This window comes from Chanodichthys erythropterus, chromosome 13 (genome assembly GCF_024489055.1).
Source record: "Chanodichthys erythropterus isolate Z2021 chromosome 13, ASM2448905v1, whole genome shotgun sequence".
NCBI lineage: Eukaryota > Metazoa > Chordata > Actinopteri > Cypriniformes > Xenocyprididae > Chanodichthys > Chanodichthys erythropterus.
This window is the reverse complement of record NC_090233.1, coordinates 12,965,956-12,988,447: the sequence shown is the minus strand read 5'-3', so window position 1 is coordinate 12,988,447 and position 22,492 is coordinate 12,965,956. Positions and strand designations below refer to the sequence as shown.

Here is a 22,492-nt window from a genome sequence, read left to right as displayed (position 1 = left end):
GGTTAGGTATGTTTTGAAGCATGGAAGCTGGTTTAAGCTGGTCAAGTGCTGGTCCTACAGGTATTTCCTACTAAATCAAGGCGGTTTTTGACTCTGGTCAACCCTATCAGACTGGGCGTGGCCTCAGACTGCAACATGCCCAGTGCATTATGGGTGTTAGAGTTGTCCTAACTATTTGGAAAAAGGGAAGACAACTGAACCTGAGTCAGGTAGAACAGAAAATGTTTCACTTTTCTACCGCATTGGCAGCCAAGTTTTATTGAAAGCCCATTTTGACAGTGGTGAATTACACCTTTGAGCCTGAACATTTAAAAGAAGACTGTGCTAGAATAACGGTCAACAAGAAAAACACAGGCAGGAGAACATTCATATGTCATTTACTTTAAAAAAAAAAAATTGTGAAAAAGATACAAATCTCTCTGTTGAGTCACATCGGCTTGATATTTCAAATGATGGTGTAACAAATGCTTTTTATTGGTACATTAAGAGTCATATTTGCTGCACTTGAATAATGTTTATATATATATATAATATAAGTTATTCAAGAATGATGTGTGGTCATATTTAAAAAAAAGGCAGAAAAAAAAAATCAATAAAAAAACTTCATAGGAGTCATGTAGAATAAAATAAAACAAACTGACATGAAATGTACAGTTTTAAGAAATATCAAAACACACTGCTGAAAAGTGTATTTACAAAACATGCAGGAAAGTACAAACGCAGGTCGCTGTCGATGGACCGATCTGACATCTTTAAAAAGCAAATAGCAAATAATGCATATGCAAGTTTTTTGCTGAGATAAGCTGATTTAACTCTATTGCCTATTCAAGTTTATTTAACAGAAAATGCATTATAAATATAATTTGTGCTGCATTTTTAGTTAAGTTATTAAATAAGAAAAGGCTTGAAGACATTTCATAAGAGAAAATAAAAAGTAATGCATCGTCATTCATACATGTTTTATAATGCGCCATCCTCTGGAAAACTGTTCAGATGTAAACCGAGCACAGCGGTCATCATGTGCGCCACAGCGGCATAAGAAAGACATTTCATATATAAATATGCCTTTTAGCATCTCTTAATTATATTTAAAATTAGAATTTGCTTGTGTGATCTCAAGGCTTCCACTGTGAATCTGGAAAAAAAGGCCTTGATTGATTTTATTCAAATGTTTCATAAAAATAATCCTCTGCAAATGTTTCTCTTTCACTATGAACATTTTAAACAACTGTCAGACGTTACTTATCAAGTTTGTCAGTCCAATGTTGGATCATAAAAGTGCCATTTCGTTGTTCGTTTGTAATATATTTCAGTTCTAACGTCTCCATTAACCGTGCAGGAGATGATCAGAGTCTCTCACATGAACGAATGAATCAAATCACCCACAATGATGATGCTGAGCTCTGTTTTTACATTGATAATTACATTCCATCTTCACACTTCGTTTCAGAAGTGTGTCTGTCTTTCTCAAGCACAAAAACCTCAGAATCAGTGCGTGAGCGGCTCTGCTTCAGTCTGAGATCTACAGGAGTTTCAGGATGACGTTGTACATCTGCGTGAGGACGGTGAAATGAACGGGAAGGCAGGAACGCCGGTCTTGTGCGGTGGGATCACAGGTGAGCCAGGACAGAGCGTTATACTGCTCCAGAACAAACCTGAAACACAACAGCACAAACCTGAACATGTGAAGACCAGCATGAACTTCCACACTGGTGCGGGCTTATGTGCCTTAGTTTAGTTTGGAGCTGTTAACCAGCAAAACTCTGATGAAACTTTCTGGAGGGTTTGAGTGTGATGACCCAGCCGATAAAAATATGTTCTAAGAACGTTTCACTAATACTCTCATTAAGTTAAGAAAACATTATTAGTGAATAATCTCTTAACATTCAAAGTTTTTTCTTAATTATTTTTTACTAACCAACATCTTCTTGCGAAACATATGGAAGAGGATTAGGGCCAAGCAATAATAAAAAAAAATAATCTCGAGATTAAAGTAGTTAAATTGCGAGAAAAAACTCGTTAAATTTCGAGAAAAAAGTCGAGATAAAATGTTGAGAATAAACTTGTTAAATTATGAGAAAAAAAGTCATTAAATTTCGAATTTGTTCTCATGATTTAACGACTTTTTTCTCGTAATTTAATGACTTTATTCTCAACATTTTATCTCAACTTTCTCGTAATTTAACAAGTTTATTGTCAACATTTTATCTCGACTTTTTTCTTGAGTTTTTTTTCTCGTAATTTAATGAGTTTATTATTGGCCCTAATCCTCTTCCGTAGAAACATGTACAAAGTGCAAAGATACATAGTTTTGATTTATACATAAACTTGTAATATGACTGTGTTTTTTAAAGCATGACAAGAAGAATAAAGAGAAGAAATTAAAATAATAATAATAATAATAATAATAATAATAATAATAATAATAATAAAGGTACCAATACACCACTAAAACGAAACTATCAGAACAACAAACTTGAAATTAAAAAAAAAGTTAACCAGCAAAACTTTAAAAAAAAAAGAAGAAAAAAAAATTTAGGAGTGAAAAAAAGAATTTTAAAAAGTGTGCTCAAAAACTTCCTCCCCATATCTCACAAATTTCTCTTTTTTAAATGTTTTAAAAATGTTTTTTCTTGGTTATGTGAACATTAAGGGAACATTCCATTTTATTATTCTTCAAACATTATGGGAACGTTACTTCTGAATGTTCTGAAACAAATAGTAACACTTTAAAAAAAAAAAAACGATCATCCAAATAAAATATTTCAGAAAAATGTTCCATGAATAAATAATGTTTTTGTGCTAACGTTTTGGGAACATTATTACCAAACATTCTAGTAACAGGAAGAACGTTTGTTCATAACATTGAGAGAACATTCTGAGAGCGTTCCCTGTTAGCTGGTTAGTAGTTGTGCTGGTAAACAGACCTGAGCACGTCTGAAGTGGTTTTGGAGTCCAGTGGGTGAATCCGCAGAGACACCAGATCATCCGTCTGAGCGATGGAGATGTGATGATGCAGAGACGCCTGCGAACACAAACACATCTTAGATGCAGAGATATGCTGAGCAGATGCAGGTAATTCACACACACATCTTTCTCTAATTCAAACAAATGCTATAAATCATTCATTCATTCAAGTCATTCATTCATCTTGCACTCTACTTCATCTCTAGGGGCTTTCGCACAGAATAGTACTAGGAACTCAGTTATAGGAAACAGCCACTAGGATAGTTCCGAGAACTAATTTCTCCCCCGGGCCATGTTCCTCGTCGCATTCACACCGGGAATAGGAACTCTGAAGCGGCCAACAATGTTAAAAACCGGTGGATGGAGGATGCTGTGATCGGAGCTGTGTTTGTTGTGTGTCAAGGGTTTCATGATAACGGAGATGAAATGCAAACGCATAATTTACACGACTGAAAGAGCAAAAAGTGAGGCTATGAGACGAAATCTCCTATGACAACTTTCAATATTACATATCATTGAGGTGGAGAAAAGAACAACCCTGCAGACAACAGGTAAATGCCGTTATCGCTGTTTTCCATGTTTGTGAAGTAAATATGTTTACACAGTTTTTTAAAAATCCCAGGTGCCAGTGTTTGGTATGCGTTTGACCAATCAACATATACTTACGTCATATACTTGCTGGTTTAGACCTTACTCTGAAGTAGGAGCTAATTTAGTTCCTAGAACTAAAATCGTTTCTAGTTCCTGCGGTGTGAACACGCCAAAATCTGGGTATACTTCAGCCAATAGTTTTAGGAACTATGAAAAGGTTCCTCCAGTGCGAAAGCCCCTTCTGTGTCTGATTTAAGGTGGGCAGAATACTACATCTAGTGAGCCATAACTGACAAAAATAACTGTCATTTTAACCCTTCTGGTCAATTACAGCTTTAACTTGCCGATGCTGGTAAATGACCATGGTATAAATGGTATAATCCATGGCTAGCTGTGCATTAAACCATTTGAATGCAGCCCACTTCGCGTCAGGTGGTTCTTTGCCTCCAGGTCATGCATTAAAATCATTTAAAGCACAGCTAGCCATGGATTATTCCTTACTTAAATGTGTCCTTGATTTCACTTATTTAACTTTAGTTAGTGTGTAATGTTGCCGTTTGAGCATAAACAACATCTGCAAAGTTACGACGCTAAAAAAAGTTCAATGCAAAGAGAGATATTTTCTTTAACAGAAATCACTTTTAAGTACTACAACAAATGGCTGGTAGGGACTACAACAAGCTTCTTCCCGGGTTACTGACATCACAAATGCCATAAACCCCGCCCCCGGGAACACACAACAAAGGGGATGGGGCCATGTTGGGCTGCTTTAGAGAAGAGGAAGAGTTGTTGTAGTAGAGTGTTGTTGTCATGCCGTTATTTTACGCCAGACACCAGATCATCCGTCTGAGCGATGCTGGTAAGGCTGTACACAGTTACTGACAATCGTCATTTTGGCTGCGTGAGATTCTCCTGCTTTGTTTTATCAACTCAAGCTCATTTGCATTTAAAGGGACACACACAAAAACAGCGTGTTTTTGCTCACACCCAAATAGAAGCAAATTTGACAAGCTATAATAAATGATCTGTGGGGTATTTTAAGATGAAACTTCACAGACACATTCTGGGGACACCAAAGACTTATATTACAGCTTGTGAAAAGGGGCATTATAGGTCCCCTTTAAACCCCACATGTGTGAGAAAGGCAAAATAACTACAGCTGAAAATCAGTTCACATCCATCCTTTTCTTGCTAGATTTGCATTTGACATTACAGAACATGTTAATAGTGAGCGACAGACGTGCTGTCAGTTGACAGGCAGCCGGTACCTTAAGGAAGAGCGGACACTGATGCTGCGCTTGCGGGCAGGAGGCCCAGAACCAGTTCGGCAGCCCGTCAGCCGGAGCCGTGGACACGTAGTATCCCAGAGCCAGCGGCTGCTGCTTCAGCTCCTCTGGAGCGTCCCGGGACAACAGACGCTCACTCTGACTCTGCAAACACACAAAACACACAGTTTCACACAAGCCTGGAGCGACGTAGAGGAGCAGAGCGTGCGTTTGGGACTCACCCGTGTGTGATGGAAGTGAGAGCCGGTGCTCGGGGACCCTGGGGACGGGACGGGGGACACGCTGGGCGACGGGTGCAGCGTTCCTGTGAGCAGCATCATGTCATCGTGGCCTATGTCACTCTCCAGCTCATCGGGGAAGGGCAAACCGAACATGTCATCTACACACGGACAGACAGACACATTAAACGGAATGTAATATCGAGCAAATCTCAATGTATGTGTAAATGTGCGCTGTGCCTTGGTGACATATTGCTTGTGTGTTCAGGCCTTCTTGGGTAAAGCTGATTAAATTCGATTTGATATGTGGGAGTGATGGTGCTTTATATTCGTAGGAGTCTCTTGACCCTCTTCATGCTGCAGCCAGATGAACACCCACTGACTGAACAGAGAACACACGTCTGCGCCCTGTTGTGAGGGTTGTATGTGATGGTGTTGCCGTACCGGGGTTGTCTTCAGTCGGGTAGGTGCTCGGCGCCACCTGTGTGGTGGATGAGGTGGGAAACACCAGGATGTGTGTACAGGACGCGTCCTGAGGAGTGTTGAGCTGAGATGTCTGCAGGTTTAGAGCGGTGCTGCGGCCAAACACTGAGCCCATCGTCACTGCGTCTGTGCAAACACGTACACACACACAAAAACACAAATTCAACATTTAATTTTAATAGCAACGGGCAAAAATGCATCTAAGCTGCAGTTAACTCTTGTCACCATCGTAAATATACGTGGACTGCTGATGATTAAAGAGCACCTATTCTGTATTTTCACACTTTCCTTAGTGTGTAATATTGCTGATTGAGCATGAAAAAGCTCTATATCAGTAGATCAGAAGGGCTGAAATTCAGATATGCTAATGGAGTTTGGTTTCTGATCAATCACAGCAGATCAGGCCATCTGACCAATCAGAGCAGAGAAGGCTCTCGGAAAGGCGGGGTTTAGAGAGATCGAATAGAGGCATGCGTTGACGTCACTTTCCCGCCGAAAACGCGCTCCCTCAGCTGGACTGAGTGGCAAAAGAACCTGCTGCGTGACTGGATTTAACGGGAAACTGCGAAAAAGCGACTAAAACTAACAAATTACACTAAAAGTTGGAATTGAATGTGTTCCTTACAACTTGTCAAATAAACCTAATCCATGGATATTGATATGCAGCCAGCAGTCGTGTTTCCTGACATTTATATGTGCCTGATTTCGACGGTGGGGAAATGCATAAAGCAAATCTGCCTGTGAATAATTTATATAACTACAATATAGGTTGGTTTAAATTAGCGTAATCACTTATATCAATGTTATATCGTCATATTGTCCAATGGCGCGTTTTCGGCGGGAAAGTGAGGTCGATGGCCTACCCTCTATTCTTGATCGAACTGTTTTTGTTGAAAAGGCTTTGTAAGTTGGCTGGTGGTTATTGCTATTGTTTACAGCCGTAACTTAGTCCCGCCCCAGTTTGACGCAACTTATGTTCGCTGTCGAGGGCTCGCGTGTATTCAGTGTGCGTAACTTTGAAAGTAAGTTTAAATTTCACATATACTGTCTGTTTATAGTGATATTTGTTGTATTCTGTGTTTAAACGTTCTGACGTTCAAGGTATCTGCGTTTCCGTGAAGCTAATGCTAGCGGTATAACAGTGTTCAGTCTTCGCACTTGTGCTCCGACGCGCGCTGCACAAGTTAAATATTGATGAACGAATCATATTTTCCTTATTTTTACTTTAGTGTTTACTGTACAAATGCCATTAAGCCTTATATATGTGTATTGTGAAGATTACACTGAATTGAGTAGTTATAAGAAAATGATTGTGTACATGAATAGTCAAACATATACATTTAATATAGTGTTTACCGTTTATATTTCTGTTTTTATTATAGAAACCAATAAGGGTGTAACAATATATATTGTGACACGATATCGCAATAAAAAAAAATGCAACAATATTGTATCATAGATATTGACACGTGTATTTTGCATCTAGCCCAAAATGAAAACTACTGTGTGAGAAAAAAAATTCAAGTTTACATTGTTTTAGTGTCACTACTTAATTGAACTACTATATATAATGTTGAATATAATCTATAATAATGCAATGGGGGAATATTTGTGGGTCCTGATAATGCCAAATGTCTTGTGTTACCAGTAAAAGTGCCCTTCATTATTTTAAATATATCTAGTCAGTGACAGAGTGCAAACATATTTAACTAAAATAAATCTGTGTTTCAGTGTTAAAATCATGATTATTTTTATTCTGGTGTCAACATTTTCCTGTGCATTGGGTTACCAGCACCAAGTTCAAGCCTATTCATTTCCACTCCCAATATAATACCAAATTTTGTTATCCTTTTACCATATGTCTTGGAGTATCACAATAATATCGTATCATGAGTTAAAATGAAAATAGCATAATACATAACACTTTAACTCCCCATCTTTATGCAAGTGAATGAGGTCTGAAATTGAAGCATTCGGACTGAAGTGCACATTTTCACCTGGCATCACCACAAAAGATCCCTGTGGCTCCATGGAAACCAGGCAGGCACTGAGAATGGAGGGCGAATCAGCAGCGGACAAACCACACATACGACATGCCTCCCGCAGCTGACGGCCAATCGAATGCAGCGAATGCTCGCCCAGCAGCACACTCCAGTCTGAGAGAGAAAGAGAGAGTTTAATAAACTGATGATCTTTGTTGAAAATATTAGTCAAGCTGACACACCTTTCAGTTCCCCGTGGCCCAGTCTTCCTAAACGACCAATCACGATCCTCCACGGCAGTGAGGTCATCTGAATAATGCCTACGCACCATTCCCATAACTTTTGGAGGCCAATTTTCCGAGGAGAGAACTTTGGCCGCCGAGCTCTGTGAGAAATGAGAGATTTTATAGACTGGAACTGAAATGGATGAACTCAAATGAACAGGCATTACCTGTTGGGCACATCGATGTTGATGACGCAGGTCTCCAGCAGCTCCCCCTGCTGGTCCGTGCAGGACACCAGGATCCAGCGCTGGTCATGTGACAGACAGTATCCCACAAACAACACATTACAGCGTGAAGAAGCGTCTGAACATACGTCACCCGCCTCAGACGGTTTGCTGCGCGTCGGAGCCAGGATGAAAGGAGGGGAATACAGACGCACGGCACCGGGACTCTGGGAAATAGAGCAGAGAAATCATTTATTCAACACAAATCAGACAAATGAAATGAAACTGTTATATACATTACAGTTACAAAATTTGAGGTTAGTAAAATTTCTTTATGGTTTTCAATTTATTTGATCAAAAATACAGTAAAACATTAAAAATGTGAAATATTATATTGATATTTGTGAATATATAGTAAAGTGCAATTTATTCCTGTGGTCAAAACTGAATTTTCAGCAACATTACTCCTGTCTTTAGTGTCACATGATCCTTCAGAAATCATTCTTATATGATGATTTGCTGCTCAAGAAATATTTTGCAGTCCAGATAGCTCTGTTTATTATGACCAGAGTGATTTAACACAACCCATTCCCATGCAATCAAGACATTATAGTGAAGCGTGACCTCTGGGCTCCTAAGCGCTGACTGTACAGTGGCCGCGGGGCCGAATCCAGTGAGGGACCTGATGTGCGTCTGTGTGGGTAACAGGCGGCGACTTTGTGAGTATGTGGAGAAGGCCAGCGATCGCAGCTGCTGCAGGTACACAGGACTGTCTCCGCTGGCTGGCTGCAACAGATACTGACACGGCAACACCTGCCAATCAAAGTTAACAACTGAGACACCATCACGGATTCAGGAGCTGAAGTGAAAAGAGTGTTAGGATGAGCCTGACCTGCAGCACCAGCGCCGGCCGAATGCTCTCTGGCAGCTCGCTCAGCATGTCCGTGTAGCAGCGCAGCAGTGCTAAAAGCCACGTGCTGCCCGCATCCATGCTGTCCCCGCCCTCTTCGTCCCCTAACCCCGCCCCCGAACACAGGAAGGAATCCAACACATAAAGCACAATCACGGGTGGGTGGGCGTGGCTGTCTGCTGACTCCGCCTCTGTAGGAATGCCAATCCGTTCCCTCTCTGCTGAGCTACAACAACAATGACATTAATCACCAAATGCAATAATTAATAACTAAAAATATTAATAAAAAAAGAATGACTGGATGTTTATAATATATCACAAATCACGCATTATTATCTGTTCACTTTGAAAAGGATTCTGCTGAGACACCTCAGGTACGCTGGATTCTTAAATGTGAAGATTTTTTATGTTACATTCTCACAACCAAGTTTATTGTTCACTGCCTACTATTAGTTTGCCATTAATGGATTTATCTTGCCCAGAAGTGTAAACATTGAGACCCCCAGGCAGGCCAGTCTGTGGTTTTCCCGCGGAATTGGGCTACAATCACACTGTTACCGCGAGATGTTTTTCATGTCCGCGGGTTCAAACGGCCCCAAATAGTGTGATATTTAGCACCTGGAATGCAAATTTTACCAGGAAACCCCACCAAAAATGTGGATTTTACACCCCAGAACACGATTTTTACCAGGGGACAACGGGGACAACCCCCTTGTCAAATTCGTTCAAATCCTTACACTTGCCATTTTTCCTGCATCAACTTTGAGGACAAAATGTTTACTTACTGCCTAATATTCCCACCCACCGACAGGTGCCGTGATGAATAGATCAGTGTTATTCACTTCACCTGCCAGTGGTCATAATGTTATGCCTGATCGGTGTATATATATATATATATATATATATAAATTTCATAACCCATTAAATGCAACAGTCAAATCTATAAAGCATGCAGTATGCTAGGAATTATATCAGTGGAGTGTTATGGACACACCACAATTGCAGCGGATCACTCAGATTGATGTTCTGAGACCAGCGAAAGTTGTTGTCTCACCTTTCAGCGCTCTCTGCTGATGGTGTGGTGTTTGAGTCGCCCGTAACCCCCTGTCCTGCTTCTGTGCTGATGGACTGGGATGTGGTACCGCACGTAGGGTTAGGGGTGTTTCCTGAGTGTCCGTCTCCATCAGCGGCAGCAGGCTGTTGGGTGGATGCTGGCGGGGCAAGAGGAACAGAAGCAGGTGGAGGCTTTGGGGGCAGGAGGAGGCTGCTGTCCAGCGTCAGGGCAGAGAGCTGAGGCACTGAAAAAGAGCAATGTCACTTAAAAACTACATGTGGACCTTGCGATTTCACCAATTTTTCATAAAAAATGATGAAACATGATAACTTAGAACAAACATATTAATGTTACTAGAAGAGCATTTGTTCATAACTTTAAGAGAACCTTGCCAGAACTTTAGCTAAAATTCTGGAGAATGTTCCCTGTTAGCTCTAACCCTAAACAAACACAAACAAGCTAATCAAGGTGTTGAGAATTACTTGCAAATTACAGACAAGTGGATTAAACTAGGATTGGTACTAAAGCCTACAGGACACCGTCTTTCCAGGACAGGAGCTGAAGATGGATCAGTCCTGGAACGCTTCTGTGAAACAAGAGCCAAAGCGGATACTGTGTAGCATGTCATCGTGAGAACACTAGTTAAAGTTTGATACAAAAAAGAAATTAATGATTTCCATGAACAGGAGCAATACTGGAGCCAGGGAGCTGCTCACCATCTGTGCAGAATGTGAAATGAATCACGAGTCAATGTGTAGTTAATGGTTGAGTTACATTTGTTTGACAAGAATATTGCTCCGGCACCAATAGAAGACATTGATCCAGGAACACATCCTACCTGGTTAAATCACAGCCACTTTTAAGGTAAAGAGCATCACCACAATCATTGGTGATTCACTCCAATGAAACAGGGACAGAATAATAGGAGGGGTTCCTACCAAGTGTGTGTCTGCAGGTGTGTGTGTAGAGTTTGAGTTTGTTGAGATTTTCCTTCTGATGTTGTCCAGCGCAGAGCCCTGAGAACCACTGATCATCTGTCTCCTCCTCACACTCCACTGATCCCACTGGGACAATCCCGTCTCTGGACACCAGCGCCAGCGGACGGTGCTTCCCCAGCCGGCACGCCTGTGTGAAAGACACAGTTTGCTTTCTTATGCATTGATGCATTTGATTGGACAACAAATTGTAGACAAACATGAATGCAATAGGAGTCGTCAATATTTCCCAAAACAAAAATTGTCAGCTTTTAAGAATAGTCTTGCGGAGTTTAACTCCAACCCTAATCACACACCTGAACCAGCTAATCAAGGTCTTCAGGATTACTAAAACTTCCAGGCAGGTGAGTTGAGACAAGTCGGGCTAAACCCTACAGGACATTGGCCCAACAGGAGCAGCATTGGACACCCCTGACCCAAGCATGGGGCCGGGCCCAGTGTGAAGTAGTGGAAACTGTAGGGCCCCCTCAAGCACAGGGCCCGGTGCGGTCACACAAGAACTCCTAAGGGACATGTCTAGCAGTTCAGAACATGTGAGTGATAATGATGTACCTCATAGACAGCGCTGAGATCTTGGAAGAAAGCTTTGGTACCACTGAGCAGGGCATCACTATTGGGACACAGTACCAGGAAGGCCACATCCCTCTGACCTCCGTACGGCTCGAGGAGAAACTTCTCCCAAAAGGGAAGAGCAAGTGGAGACAGAGAAAGAAAATCTCTATCATATCCCAGTAGCACGCTGGGGATCGGCAGCGGCTCTGGGGATTCCTCAGAACCTGACCAGAAACAAGTTTAGTCGTTTAAAAATTTGAATTAACAAATATGGAGATTAGTTGTAAAGAAGAGCTGATGTGTTGTGAGGAGTGTAGTCTCACCATATGAACCTCGTCCAGCCATCTTGTGGAACTGCTGCCATGTGAGAGGACCCTGAACATGCTGGATGTTCTCCCAGCTCCGGCCCGTCCTCTTCTTCTGGATCGCATCCTGCAGGAATGGCTGGAGAGACAGCAGCATCCGCACCACATCTTGAGAGGACAGTTTGCTGATGTCCAACACTGAAGACATGCAAGGAGAACAGCTGCGTCAGTAAGACATTGCACAATCCTGTAGGATGGGCAACTCCGGTCCTGGATGAGCACTGTCCTACAGAGTTCAAGCTATATCCCTAATCAAACACACCTGAAAAATCTAACCTAAGTCTTGAGGATTGCTTGAAAATTATGGGCACTGTGGGCAATTACTGACAACTCATCACAAGAATGCCGGGGTGTTCAGAGGGGTTGCCGGGTCATTAACATGTTCTAGGAGGTTTTTGGTGTGTTGCTACATAGTTGCAAGAGGAGGGATGGAGGATTCCGGTCCTGGAGTTGTAATTTTATCTGTTGTGTTTGACTAGGGAAGGAGCTAAACTTTGCAGTGTATTTCTGGGACTGGAGTTGCCTGTCCCTGAGTGTTCTTTGTGGTTGCAAGAGCATTGATATGTGTGGTCTTTTTGGCATGAGGCTCTGCAATTGCAAGAGTGCTCTGGGTGTTTGCTAGGGTGTTGTGGGTGATTGCTGGGACACTTTGAAAAGTGGTTGCTAGCATGTTGTTATGTGGTTGCTAGGGTATTCTCAGTAGTTCTTATGTGGTTGCAATTTTTTCTGGGTGTTTTTAATTGCTTGATTTGCAGCTGCTATGACTTTGCTGAGATCTTCTGAGTTAGGGTTATCAATAATGCATAATATTCTGCTCTCTAGATACTATACATCTAGAGTCCCTACAGCCATTTAGTAACTCTTACCGTTGGTCTGTGGCCAGACGTGCAGTGCACTACTCCTCACTGTAGCTTGTTCCACCTTCCCTCCAGCTGCATTGTCCACATACTGCAGTCCCTGCACCAGCGCATTATAACACTCGACACATGCATCACTGCTGTCCGCCCACAGCCTGTCCATTGCCCAGCTCTGCAACAGCGCCCCCTGGCGGCCGTGACAGGAACAGCCGGGTGATCTGTGCAGGGATGTCAGGGACATGATTGGCTGAGAGCACTGCTCCTGTAGCAGAGAAATTACTGCGGAGGGCGTCTGTTGTTCCTGAACTCTTCCGCCAGGAGGGTCTCGCCGGCACAGTGCCAGTCTCCTCTCTGCCGCTCGGCCCACCTCAGAGCCACGGCCAAATATGTCCAGCTCATCCTCCAGAAAGAGGCCCGCCCCGTGTGCCAGCTTTCGGTTTACGATCGCACTGAAGCCGCACATGCAGCGATACTGGTCCTCACAGGTGGAGTCTGGGATATAGACACCAACATCCGCCCCTTTAACATTCATGTTACAGGCACATATGCAGCAGCTGTCAAAGTTGCGGTCTTTGAAAATATTCAGGACTGAGTCGGACAGCAGCAGAATAACGTAGAGACTGTGCGCCTCGGGCAGCAGCGCTCCCGATACAGACAGTTCGACCGAGCTGAGCGGAACGCTGGTGGAGGGAGTTGACGCTGGTGAGCTGAGCTCAGTGCCGTCCTGTCTGACGCAGCCCTGGCCGCCGCGGGGGGTACGAGGGGTCGGCACAGAGAAGCGAGAGGTGGCCGGGGAAGGCAGGACACCTGCGGCTGTGCCAGTGGCCATGGGAGTGTAGTCCTGCTCCAGAAGAGCACCACTGCTGAAAAACATTCATATGAGAGACTCTTGCTCAGGTGGCCAAAGTGAATATCAAGGGCATTTTGCCAAAAGTACAAAAAACACGTATGGCATTTGGCATTAAAAAATTATTTTTAGGACCATTAAGATGCATTTTCATAACAATTAAGCACATTTTCTTCCACATACTCTTTACGGTAATGTGAAATAAATACATTTAAACTGGAAAGTTTAATTGTATGCATACATGGTGGTAGCATTTGTTGTACTCAATTATGTTGATTTTTCTTTTTAAAAGATTGACTGCTTTTTCATGCAATTCACTCATTAAATTTTGAAAAATTGGACATTTGAACTTACATGCCGAAAGGATTTTGAGAGGTCAGGCAGTACTGTTCCATCTTGGTCATATCTGCCCAGGACGATCTGTAGTAGCAGTGCTCTGGGATTTTAAGAGCAGGCAAACACTGGCTGGGTAAGGAACGCAGTGGGGCGTACATGGAGCAACCAATCAGCAGCTGGACAGAGGAGATACAGGAAACAAATGAATAATCGTAGATGTTTCCACAAAATAAGTGAACGTTTGATTTCTTATTCTCCCCATGTATTTTCCCTTATCACTATGTTTTCAATCAAATCATTGTTAAAGTTCATTAAGTGTCAGAATTCAGACATAAATGAATTCCCAAAGAAAGAATTAGAATTAGCCACTGAAACAGAAAACACTGCTCAGACATGAATAACCCTAACCTAAAGTAATAACCCTAACCTAAGTCTGCTCTATGGTGTGTGTATTTAGTTTGCTACGGAAAACCTAATGTAACTGTTATACAAATAAAGATGGTGCACACTGAGCTAAACACACAGACATACATCCTCAGCTTTGGTGCTGGTCATGTCTTCCTCTACTTCCATCTTGAAGTCAGCGAGCTGGTTGTTGGACTGAGAGCTGCCGGATTGATCCTGACCCACTGAGGGGCCGACCGGCTCGTGGCTGGGTGTGTCGCGGTACGTCATGATGGGAGAGAAGGCTGCGTGCTGCTCTAGAGACGGAGGTGTGGGGAACATGCGCTGGAGCTCTGCTACTGCTGAGAAGACACACCATAGACTGTTAGGGATGATGGTTCTCCTGGTATCTGCTGACCTGTAGTGCTGTTGGACTTACTTGAGGGGTACGGTGCTGCAGCTCTCCCCTCGACTCCTAGTGGGCGCTCCTCCACTGTGACAGCCCCAGTCCTGGATGACTGCTGGTTCGGAAATGTGCTCTGGCATGGTTTATGTGAGAAACATTTATGAATCACGCAACATTTGAGACATTTCATAGTACTGACCGGTCAAAAAATAGCCAGGGCAGCATTTCCTCAAAACATCGTAAGCCTGAGTAAACCGAAGAGAATGTTGGTTTCAACCATCTACTTGGGATGCTTTTGGGAAACACAACCTCGTACATATGTGGCAAAAACTACTAATCGCTCTCTGTCTCCGTCTGTCTGTCTCTCTCCATATATGTAGGTATGTACTGATAAGTGCATATATTGTATAAAAAAAATATGAGTAATTATCAGTAAACCTCTAGTCTTAGCCTTGTAAGACTGTACAGAGAGATATAAAAACATGTTTACTCATTGAAATCAGATGATTTCCTATTAAGACAGCAGAATGTGTGGTAATCTCAATATGGCTGCACTGTTATGTTGTCACGAGCAGTCGAGATGTTTACTATAGATTGGTGATGGGCGGTTTGTCTATTTCAGCCACTTGAGTGACTTCCATAATACTTTCAGTCATTATAAGCTTCTCACCGCTAGTTCATCCTCCTCCCCAAAGATATTCTCCAGGTGAGAGATGAGCACAATGAGATCCTTCTCTCTGGTCAAGGGAGGATTCACTGTGTCATCTGATTCATCTGGATTTGATTCTCCTGAACAGGACAGACAGTTTGAGTGACATCATATTTTGTCAATTATTTTCCATATGTCTCATTGACTGAGTGTGTACTGACCTGAATGTGGGGATGAACTAAAGATGGACATGGCATCTTTCCCCTCAGGAACCACGCTGTTCCCGTTCACCTCCTCTGCCTGCATGACACAAACAGTGTTACAGAGAACTGAAGCACATGAAGCAAAAAGCTTTTCAAAATCTAAAAGCTTCAATCTGATTTGCTGGCTTCACACACTCTGTGATGCACAGGTTTATCTCAATCTGCTGCGATACAAAGTCATGTTTCCAAGAACTACACTGGATATAGTCTACACACCCTTGTTAATCTAAGACAGGAGTGTACTACTTCACATGAGCTTGATGATTAGCCAATTCTGAACACAGCCACATAGCTAATTATAAAAGGGTGTGCACACTTCTGTGGTTAGGTTATTTTAATTTTTTTTTTCAGTGGCATTGCATACATCACAAAAATGCACTGTTTTAACAGGGCGTGTAGAATTTTATATCCATTGTAGTTGCTTGTTTGTGCACTGAATCTCATTCAGGGTTTTGTTTTAGCCACTTTGTGGCAAGTCAAGGAGCATACAGGATGTAAATCTGATCACATCTGCTCACATTTCTTGGCTGTTTTTATCTTTGGCTGTGCCATTATTGAAATCACCACATTGTCTTACACTCTATTAAACTCTATTAACTGTGGTTTGTGACTCTATATATCCGTCAGATGGTCTCAATTCTTGGCCAGAATAAACTGAAGCATTTAGTTATCGTACGCTAAACATTATCGTACACTCTTTTAACAAGTGTTGCATGCCAACCTTAGATTTGCGGTTGGGGTCTCGGCTCAGTCCTTTCAGCTTTTTGGTGGCAGGGAAGCTGTACTCAATGTCTCCCTCTTTAAAGTCATACGGATCATCAGTGGGATCTTCCGCTCCAGCCGGTGTCGGTATGTCCTTCCTCACGTGCTCCTCTGAGATCTTCAATCTCTTCTGCATCTGAGTGAACAGCCTGAGAGGAAGTTCATTTCAGCGTGTTGATGTTGTGAGCCTGTGTAAGTGTGTGTGTTTGTGTCTAAGTAAACTGTCCAGAAAAATACCACCTAGTACATCTAGCCATGCAAGTGGGGGAGAGGGCAGGGCAACCTGTCACTCACATGAGATCCTCCAAAAGCAAACCACAACCATCCAATCATTTCACCACTGACAAAATCAAGCCCCGCCCTACATTTGTTCTTGTCCCAGAAGCCATTTCATTTTGATATACTTCACAACAGGTAAGAAAAGACTAGTGTAACTTCTGTTTCATGCAAACTTTAAAGGATTAGTTCACTTTAAAATGAAAGTTACTCAAAGCTTTACTCACCGTTAAGCCATCCTAGGTGTATATGACTTTCTACTTTCAGATGAACACAGTCGGAGATATATTAATAAATATCCTGACGCATCCAAGATTTATAATGGCAGTGAATGGGATCAACGAGTATGAAGCTCAAGAAAGTGCATCCATTCATTTTAAACGTACTCCACACGGCTCCAGGGTGTTAATAAAGGCCTTCTGAAGTGAAACAATGCATTTGTTTAAGAAAAATATCCATATTTAACAAGTTAAATAAGTAAAATATCTAGCATCCGCCAGACTGCCTTCCGTATTCAACTTAGGAAAAAGCATTGCATCTGTTGCGTAGGACGTAGCATAAGCATTTTGAACTGCAAGAAGGTGATACACTTTCTTCCTAAGTTGAATACGGAAGGCGGTCTGGTGGAAGCTAGATATTTTACTTATTTAACTGGTTAAATATGGATATTTTTCTTACACAAATGCATCACTTTGCTTCAGATGGTCTTTATTAACCCCCCCAAGCCTGAGGTCGTTTTCATTTTGAAGTGAACAAATCCTTTAACTTCATCGCACTTGTTAAGTATGTACATGCTCATGCTTGACTTCTGTTGGTACCTCTTGAGAGCGGCTCCGTCATTCTCTGGCAGATTCTCCTCTAAGTTGCAGCAAAGATCCAGAGGTCTAAATTCCATCTTGTCTGTTGTGGGAATCTTGTAGCTTCGCCACCATTCCCTGGTGGTGTCCTTTGTGCCCAGAGGCGCCCTGTACCGCATGCTCTCACTCGCCTCCACACGCGTGAGTCCTGATGGCCCCTCCAGACAGTCGGAGAGGCCCACAGGGGCCTCGTGGTCCCGTGGATGGGGGCTCAGTGTGGGCGGCAGTGGTGATACGGGAGAATGAACGAGTGATTCTGGGGCTTTTCTAGTGGCAGACGGCGGTTTGGAGTATTTGCAGTCTGATAAGGGAGCATCCAGAGGCATCAGGACGAGCTCAGGCCCGGAGGAGAGCCGCGGATCCGCAGACACACGGTGATGGAAAGGCGTCTGAGACACACGTTTGGGGCCCTTCTCGAGTTTGTCAGGCTTTTCAACTGCTTTGTGTTTTTGGGTGGACGGTGGTGGGATGGAGCCGGCGGACGCGGTTGTGCCGTTCATCTGCTGCTGCTTCACCCTACACCATCAAATACGCAGAGCACAAACTAACAGTTCAGCAGATGGTAAAGCATGTTAACTGCCAAGAATCGTGTTTGCACTGTGTTAGTTATGATGAAAGCATTCATGAGAGAGCGGAGATGAGATCTCTGCATGTTCCCTTAACATTCACATAACCAAGAAAAAAACGTTTTTAATATTAAAAAAAATGGATATTTTGAACGTTCAGTGAACATTTTTAAATAACGTTTTCATGATTACAGGGTTAGTTCACCCAAAAATGAAAATTCTGTCTTGGTAAGTACTCACCCCTGTGTCGTTCCACATCTGAAAGACCTTCATTCATCTTCAGAACACAAATGAAGATCTTTTGATGAAATCCAAAAGGTTTCTGCCCCCGAATAGAGATCCAAACCAACTAATACTTTCAAGCCCCAGAAAGGCAGTAAAGACATCATTAAAGTAATCAATGTGACTGTTACGTTTTGAGTTTGTTCATGTTTAGAGTTTGCTTTTGAGCTCCTTTTCTGTTCTGGGGTGTGTTTCCCGAAAGCATCGTTAGCCAACTATGGTCATAAGTCCCATTGAACTCTGTTGGTAACAACGGAACTTGCGACCATAGTTCGCTTTGGGAAACGCACCCCTGTTCATGTCTGTTTCTAGTTTGGTTTTCTTGTTCTGCTTGTTCTGTCATCTTCTGTTTCCTTGCCTGTTAGTCCCCTAGTTTAAAAATGGTTTGATTAAGTTGTCACAGGTGTTTCATGTTTCTTTGATTGGATTGTTCAGTCTATTTAAGCCCTGTGTGTCTTACAGTTCATTGTCAGTTCTACGTCATTACTATGTTGGTTGTTCAGTTCATGTTTCTGCGATTCCTTTGTGTTTTGTGAAGATTTAAGTTTGTTCTTGAAATTAAAGTTATAGCTGCTGTACTTAGATCCTGCAATCATTATTTCCTGCAACTAATCGTGACAGACTCCAGTGGTTTAACCTCAATTTTATGAAGAGACACAAGTGCTTTGTTTGCGCAAAAAACATAATTTACCACTTTATTTACGAAAATGTTGTTCAAGAGAGCTCCACGATGAAAATTGAGGTTAAACCACTGGAGTCACATGAATGTGTCTGTGAAGTATATATTTTTTTAATTCATTTTTTTAACTGCCTATTTTGGGGCATCATTATAAATGAGCCGATTCAGGGCTACTGGCCCTTTAATTCTCGTGCTCCACGCCCACGGAGCTCACGCTTGCCTTGAACAGTGCATAAACAAAGCTTACACAGCTAATATAACCCTCAAATGGATCTTTACAAAGTGTTCGTCATGCATGCGCCGGATTATGTGAGTATTGTATACTGTTATATTGTTTACATTTGATTCTGAATGAATTTGAGGCTGTGCTCTGTGGCTAACGGCTAATGCTACACTGTTGGAGAGATTTATAAAGAATGAAGCTGTGTTTATGAATTATACAGACTGCAAGTGTTTAATAATGAAAATAGCGACGGCTCTCGTCTCTGTGAATACAGTAAGAAACGATGGTAACTTTAACCACATTTAACAGTACATTAGCAACATGCTAACGAAACATTTAGAAAGACAATTTACAAATATCACTAAAAATATCATGATATGGATCATGTCAGTTATTATTGCTCCATCTGCCATTTTTCGCTATTGTTCTTGCTTGCTTACGTAGTCTGATGATTCAGCTGTGCACAGATCCAGACGTTACTGGCTGCCCTTGTCTAATGCCTTTCATAATGTAGGGAACATGGGCTGGCATATGCAAATACGTAACAGTCGTTGTTATGTTGAGATTCGCCTGTTCTTCGGAGGTCTTTTAAACAAATGAGGTTTATATAAGAAGGAGGAAACAATGGAGTTTGAGACTCACTGTATGTCATTTCCATGTACTGAACTCTTGTTATTTGACTATGCCAAGATAAATTCAATTTTTCATTCGAGGGCACCTTTAATGTCTTTCCTACCTTTCTGGACCTTGAAATTGGAAGTTGCATTGGATCTCTATGGAGGGACAGAAAGCTCTCAGAATTAATCAAAAATATCTTCATTTGTGTTCCAAAGATGAATGAAAGTCTTATGGATTTGGAACGACATGAGGACGAGTAATTAATGACAGACTTTTCATTTTTGGGTGTACTAACCCTTTAATGGGACCGTCAGCAAAACTTCCTAGAATGGAGAAATGCGTGGCTGAAGAGACTCACCTGTAGCAGCTGCAGGAAACTCTCTCTCTCGGGCTGGAAAAGCCCCAGACGCCGCTGCTGGAACACACATTAGTGCATTAACAGACCAATCAATCTGAACAGAAATCATTTCTCACGTTCACAAACAAACATCAGAGGCTCGTGTCATGCAGTGCTCACTTGCGCTGAAGTGGATCGACATAACATTCCCTACAGGCCTCATGGAGCATCTGATTCATGAGCTTCCTCCCAGAATGCTTTGGGCTGGAGTTTGGGACATTCTCTTGATTAGACATACAGACGGTCGTCTGATAGCCAGCATCTCCTGGAAACAGATGACACACGCTTCACTTAATTCAGCTAGTGAATCCAGAACAACTGCTAAATGTCAAGATCATTGACATGAACTACTAACAACAGACTAACTGCACATTACTCGTCAGCAGTGGTGGACAGTAACTAAGTATTTTTACTTCGTTACAGTACTTAAGTACATTTTTCAAGTATCTGTACTTTACTTGAGTATTTTTTATTTTTAGCAACTTTTACTTTTACTTCACTAATTCCAAAGCATAAGATCGTACTTTTTACTCCACTACATTTCATAAAACATGTCGTTACTCATTATTTTAAATGGAAGAAATTATCACATGCTCAGAGACGTTTCGTGCACGAACTGATTCTTTTCAATCATCCTGTTAAATCGGTTCACAAATCACATCAACAATTCATTCGCGAATTGGACTGATCGTATTGCAGCTGTTATCGAGTCAACAAGTTACTGATTCAATGATCCGTTCAAAGCGACTCTCCAGTAAATGAATTTAAAAATCTGAAAATTAGCCAAGAACTGGGGGATCCTCTGAGTGCGTGCGCGACTGATGGTGAAAAGTAAGTCAGCATACTAATGTTGAATTTTAGGATTAATTATTGTAACTGAAAATCATATTTAGGTCACAACTGTCAGTTGTTTTTGAACTAAATCTGCTGTAAAGGGCGATCTGTTTAAGCCCACTGACAAGTCCACATCAATGTGTTTACAGATCGCGATCTCGATTCAAACAGATCAAATCACATTTTAAAACTAACTTGGTGCTTCAAACGGTTGTGTCAATTACATCGTTATGGCACTAGGAGGCGACAAGTGGCTGTTAAAATGTATTTGACAATGAATGATTCATTCATAAGATTTGTTCAAAAACATTGTTTAATCCACTAATGAAACAAGTGAAGTAGTTATGAGTGAGTCATTGAATCATTCATTCAAACCCGTTTTTTAAATAATTAAATTAAATTGTCTGCAGCAATTAATATTTTGTCCTCTAGTAAATAATTATAGGCCATTTTGTTTAGTTGTCTATTCAGAATCGTGGGAAAAGCATGATTTCTATTTGAAACAAACAAACAACAACAAAAAAGAAACAAAAAGAAACCTTTATTCTCATTTTATCCAGAATCGTGCAACTCTAACACAAATAAAAATAACACATGCACATTCCTCTTCCCCGCTGCTGCAATTTTTTAAAATGTTATGTATTTAGCCATATGTATCTTTGACAATTCATTCATAATTATTTTAAGCAATACGATTATATAAAATATATAATATTAAATTAAATTATATAAGTGGCCTATATAAAATTACAAAATAAACATTAATCGATTACTTTTTTACTTAAGTACATTAAAAATCAAGTTAAATTGAAAAGGAGCACTAAATACTTTCACTTGAGTAATATTTTATGATACGTATCTGTACTTTTACTCAAGTACTTGATTTGTGTACTTCGTCCACCACTGCTCGTCAGTCACATGACAGTACTCCAGCTTCTTTAGTAACCAGCTCAAATAAAGATGGCCGGGCACTGCTATTTCGTAAAACTGTGTCTAGACCGGACAAGGAGATTAGAACCCATTATCATCAGTGTGATTGTGATGCACATTGGATGTGGCATGACGCAACATAACACAACAAAACATCACTTCTATTATGAAGGACAAATGGACTTGCAATAGTCTGTTACATGACTCGATAATGGTCGCATCCAGTTCAAACGCAGTGCATCATCAATCTGTAGTTCAGATTCTGGTGTGCTGATATATGTGTGCAGCCCAACTTACCACTGCACTCACTGCAGGTGCAACTGTCAAAACCCACTAATTACATAGTACTTAACAATTAGGTAAATATCATACGCCTCAACGAGTAAAGTCATAACATAATGATACATTTTCAAATTATTAGTTAACGATTAATTTAAGCAGACAACTGGAAGTTGGCTTCAACCCATTGCGACAA

The 22,492-nt window shown here is 41.5% G+C and overlaps 1 protein-coding gene across 7 annotated transcripts in view; it reads right to left on the bottom strand.

The window, feature by feature from the left end:
- Nucleotides 1-103: 103 nt before the first annotated feature.
- Nucleotides 104-22,492, bottom strand: part of LOC137033566 (mediator of RNA polymerase II transcription subunit 13-like) — a 46,729-nt gene continuing 24,340 nt past the window's right edge. For 3 of the 7 annotated variants that reach the window (XM_067405507.1, XM_067405513.1, XM_067405514.1), the window contains 24 exons: nucleotides 20,374-20,518; nucleotides 20,215-20,271; nucleotides 17,450-18,004; nucleotides 16,315-16,504; nucleotides 15,552-15,630; nucleotides 15,352-15,470; nucleotides 14,715-14,814; nucleotides 14,423-14,637; nucleotides 13,910-14,067; nucleotides 12,718-13,571; nucleotides 11,810-11,989; nucleotides 11,487-11,710; nucleotides 10,878-11,064; nucleotides 9,940-10,183; nucleotides 8,868-9,111; nucleotides 8,600-8,788; nucleotides 7,979-8,202; nucleotides 7,770-7,912; nucleotides 7,543-7,701; nucleotides 5,507-5,671; nucleotides 5,066-5,223; nucleotides 4,827-4,988; nucleotides 2,928-3,025; nucleotides 105-1,655 (listed from right to left, as the gene is read on the bottom strand). In XM_067405507.1, the coding sequence (XP_067261608.1) occupies nucleotides 1,523-1,655; nucleotides 2,928-3,025; nucleotides 4,827-4,988; nucleotides 5,066-5,223; nucleotides 5,507-5,671; nucleotides 7,543-7,701; nucleotides 7,770-7,912; nucleotides 7,979-8,202; nucleotides 8,600-8,788; nucleotides 8,868-9,111; nucleotides 9,940-10,183; nucleotides 10,878-11,064; nucleotides 11,487-11,710; nucleotides 11,810-11,989; nucleotides 12,718-13,571; nucleotides 13,910-14,067; nucleotides 14,423-14,637; nucleotides 14,715-14,814; nucleotides 15,352-15,470; nucleotides 15,552-15,630; nucleotides 16,315-16,504; nucleotides 17,450-18,004; nucleotides 20,215-20,271; nucleotides 20,374-20,518 (4,982 nt within the window). In that variant the 3' untranslated portion in view covers nucleotides 105-1,522. Of the gene's footprint in view, nucleotides 1,656-2,927; nucleotides 3,026-4,826; nucleotides 4,989-5,065; nucleotides 5,224-5,506; nucleotides 5,672-7,542; nucleotides 7,702-7,769; nucleotides 7,913-7,978; nucleotides 8,203-8,599; nucleotides 8,789-8,867; nucleotides 9,112-9,939; nucleotides 10,184-10,877; nucleotides 11,065-11,486; nucleotides 11,711-11,809; nucleotides 11,990-12,717; nucleotides 13,572-13,909; nucleotides 14,068-14,422; nucleotides 14,638-14,714; nucleotides 14,815-15,351; nucleotides 15,471-15,551; nucleotides 15,631-16,314; nucleotides 16,505-17,449; nucleotides 18,005-20,214; nucleotides 20,272-20,373; nucleotides 20,519-22,492 lie in introns of all 7 variants that reach the window. The other 4 variants (XM_067405511.1, XM_067405508.1, XM_067405509.1 and 1 more) reach the window with 4 other exon arrangements.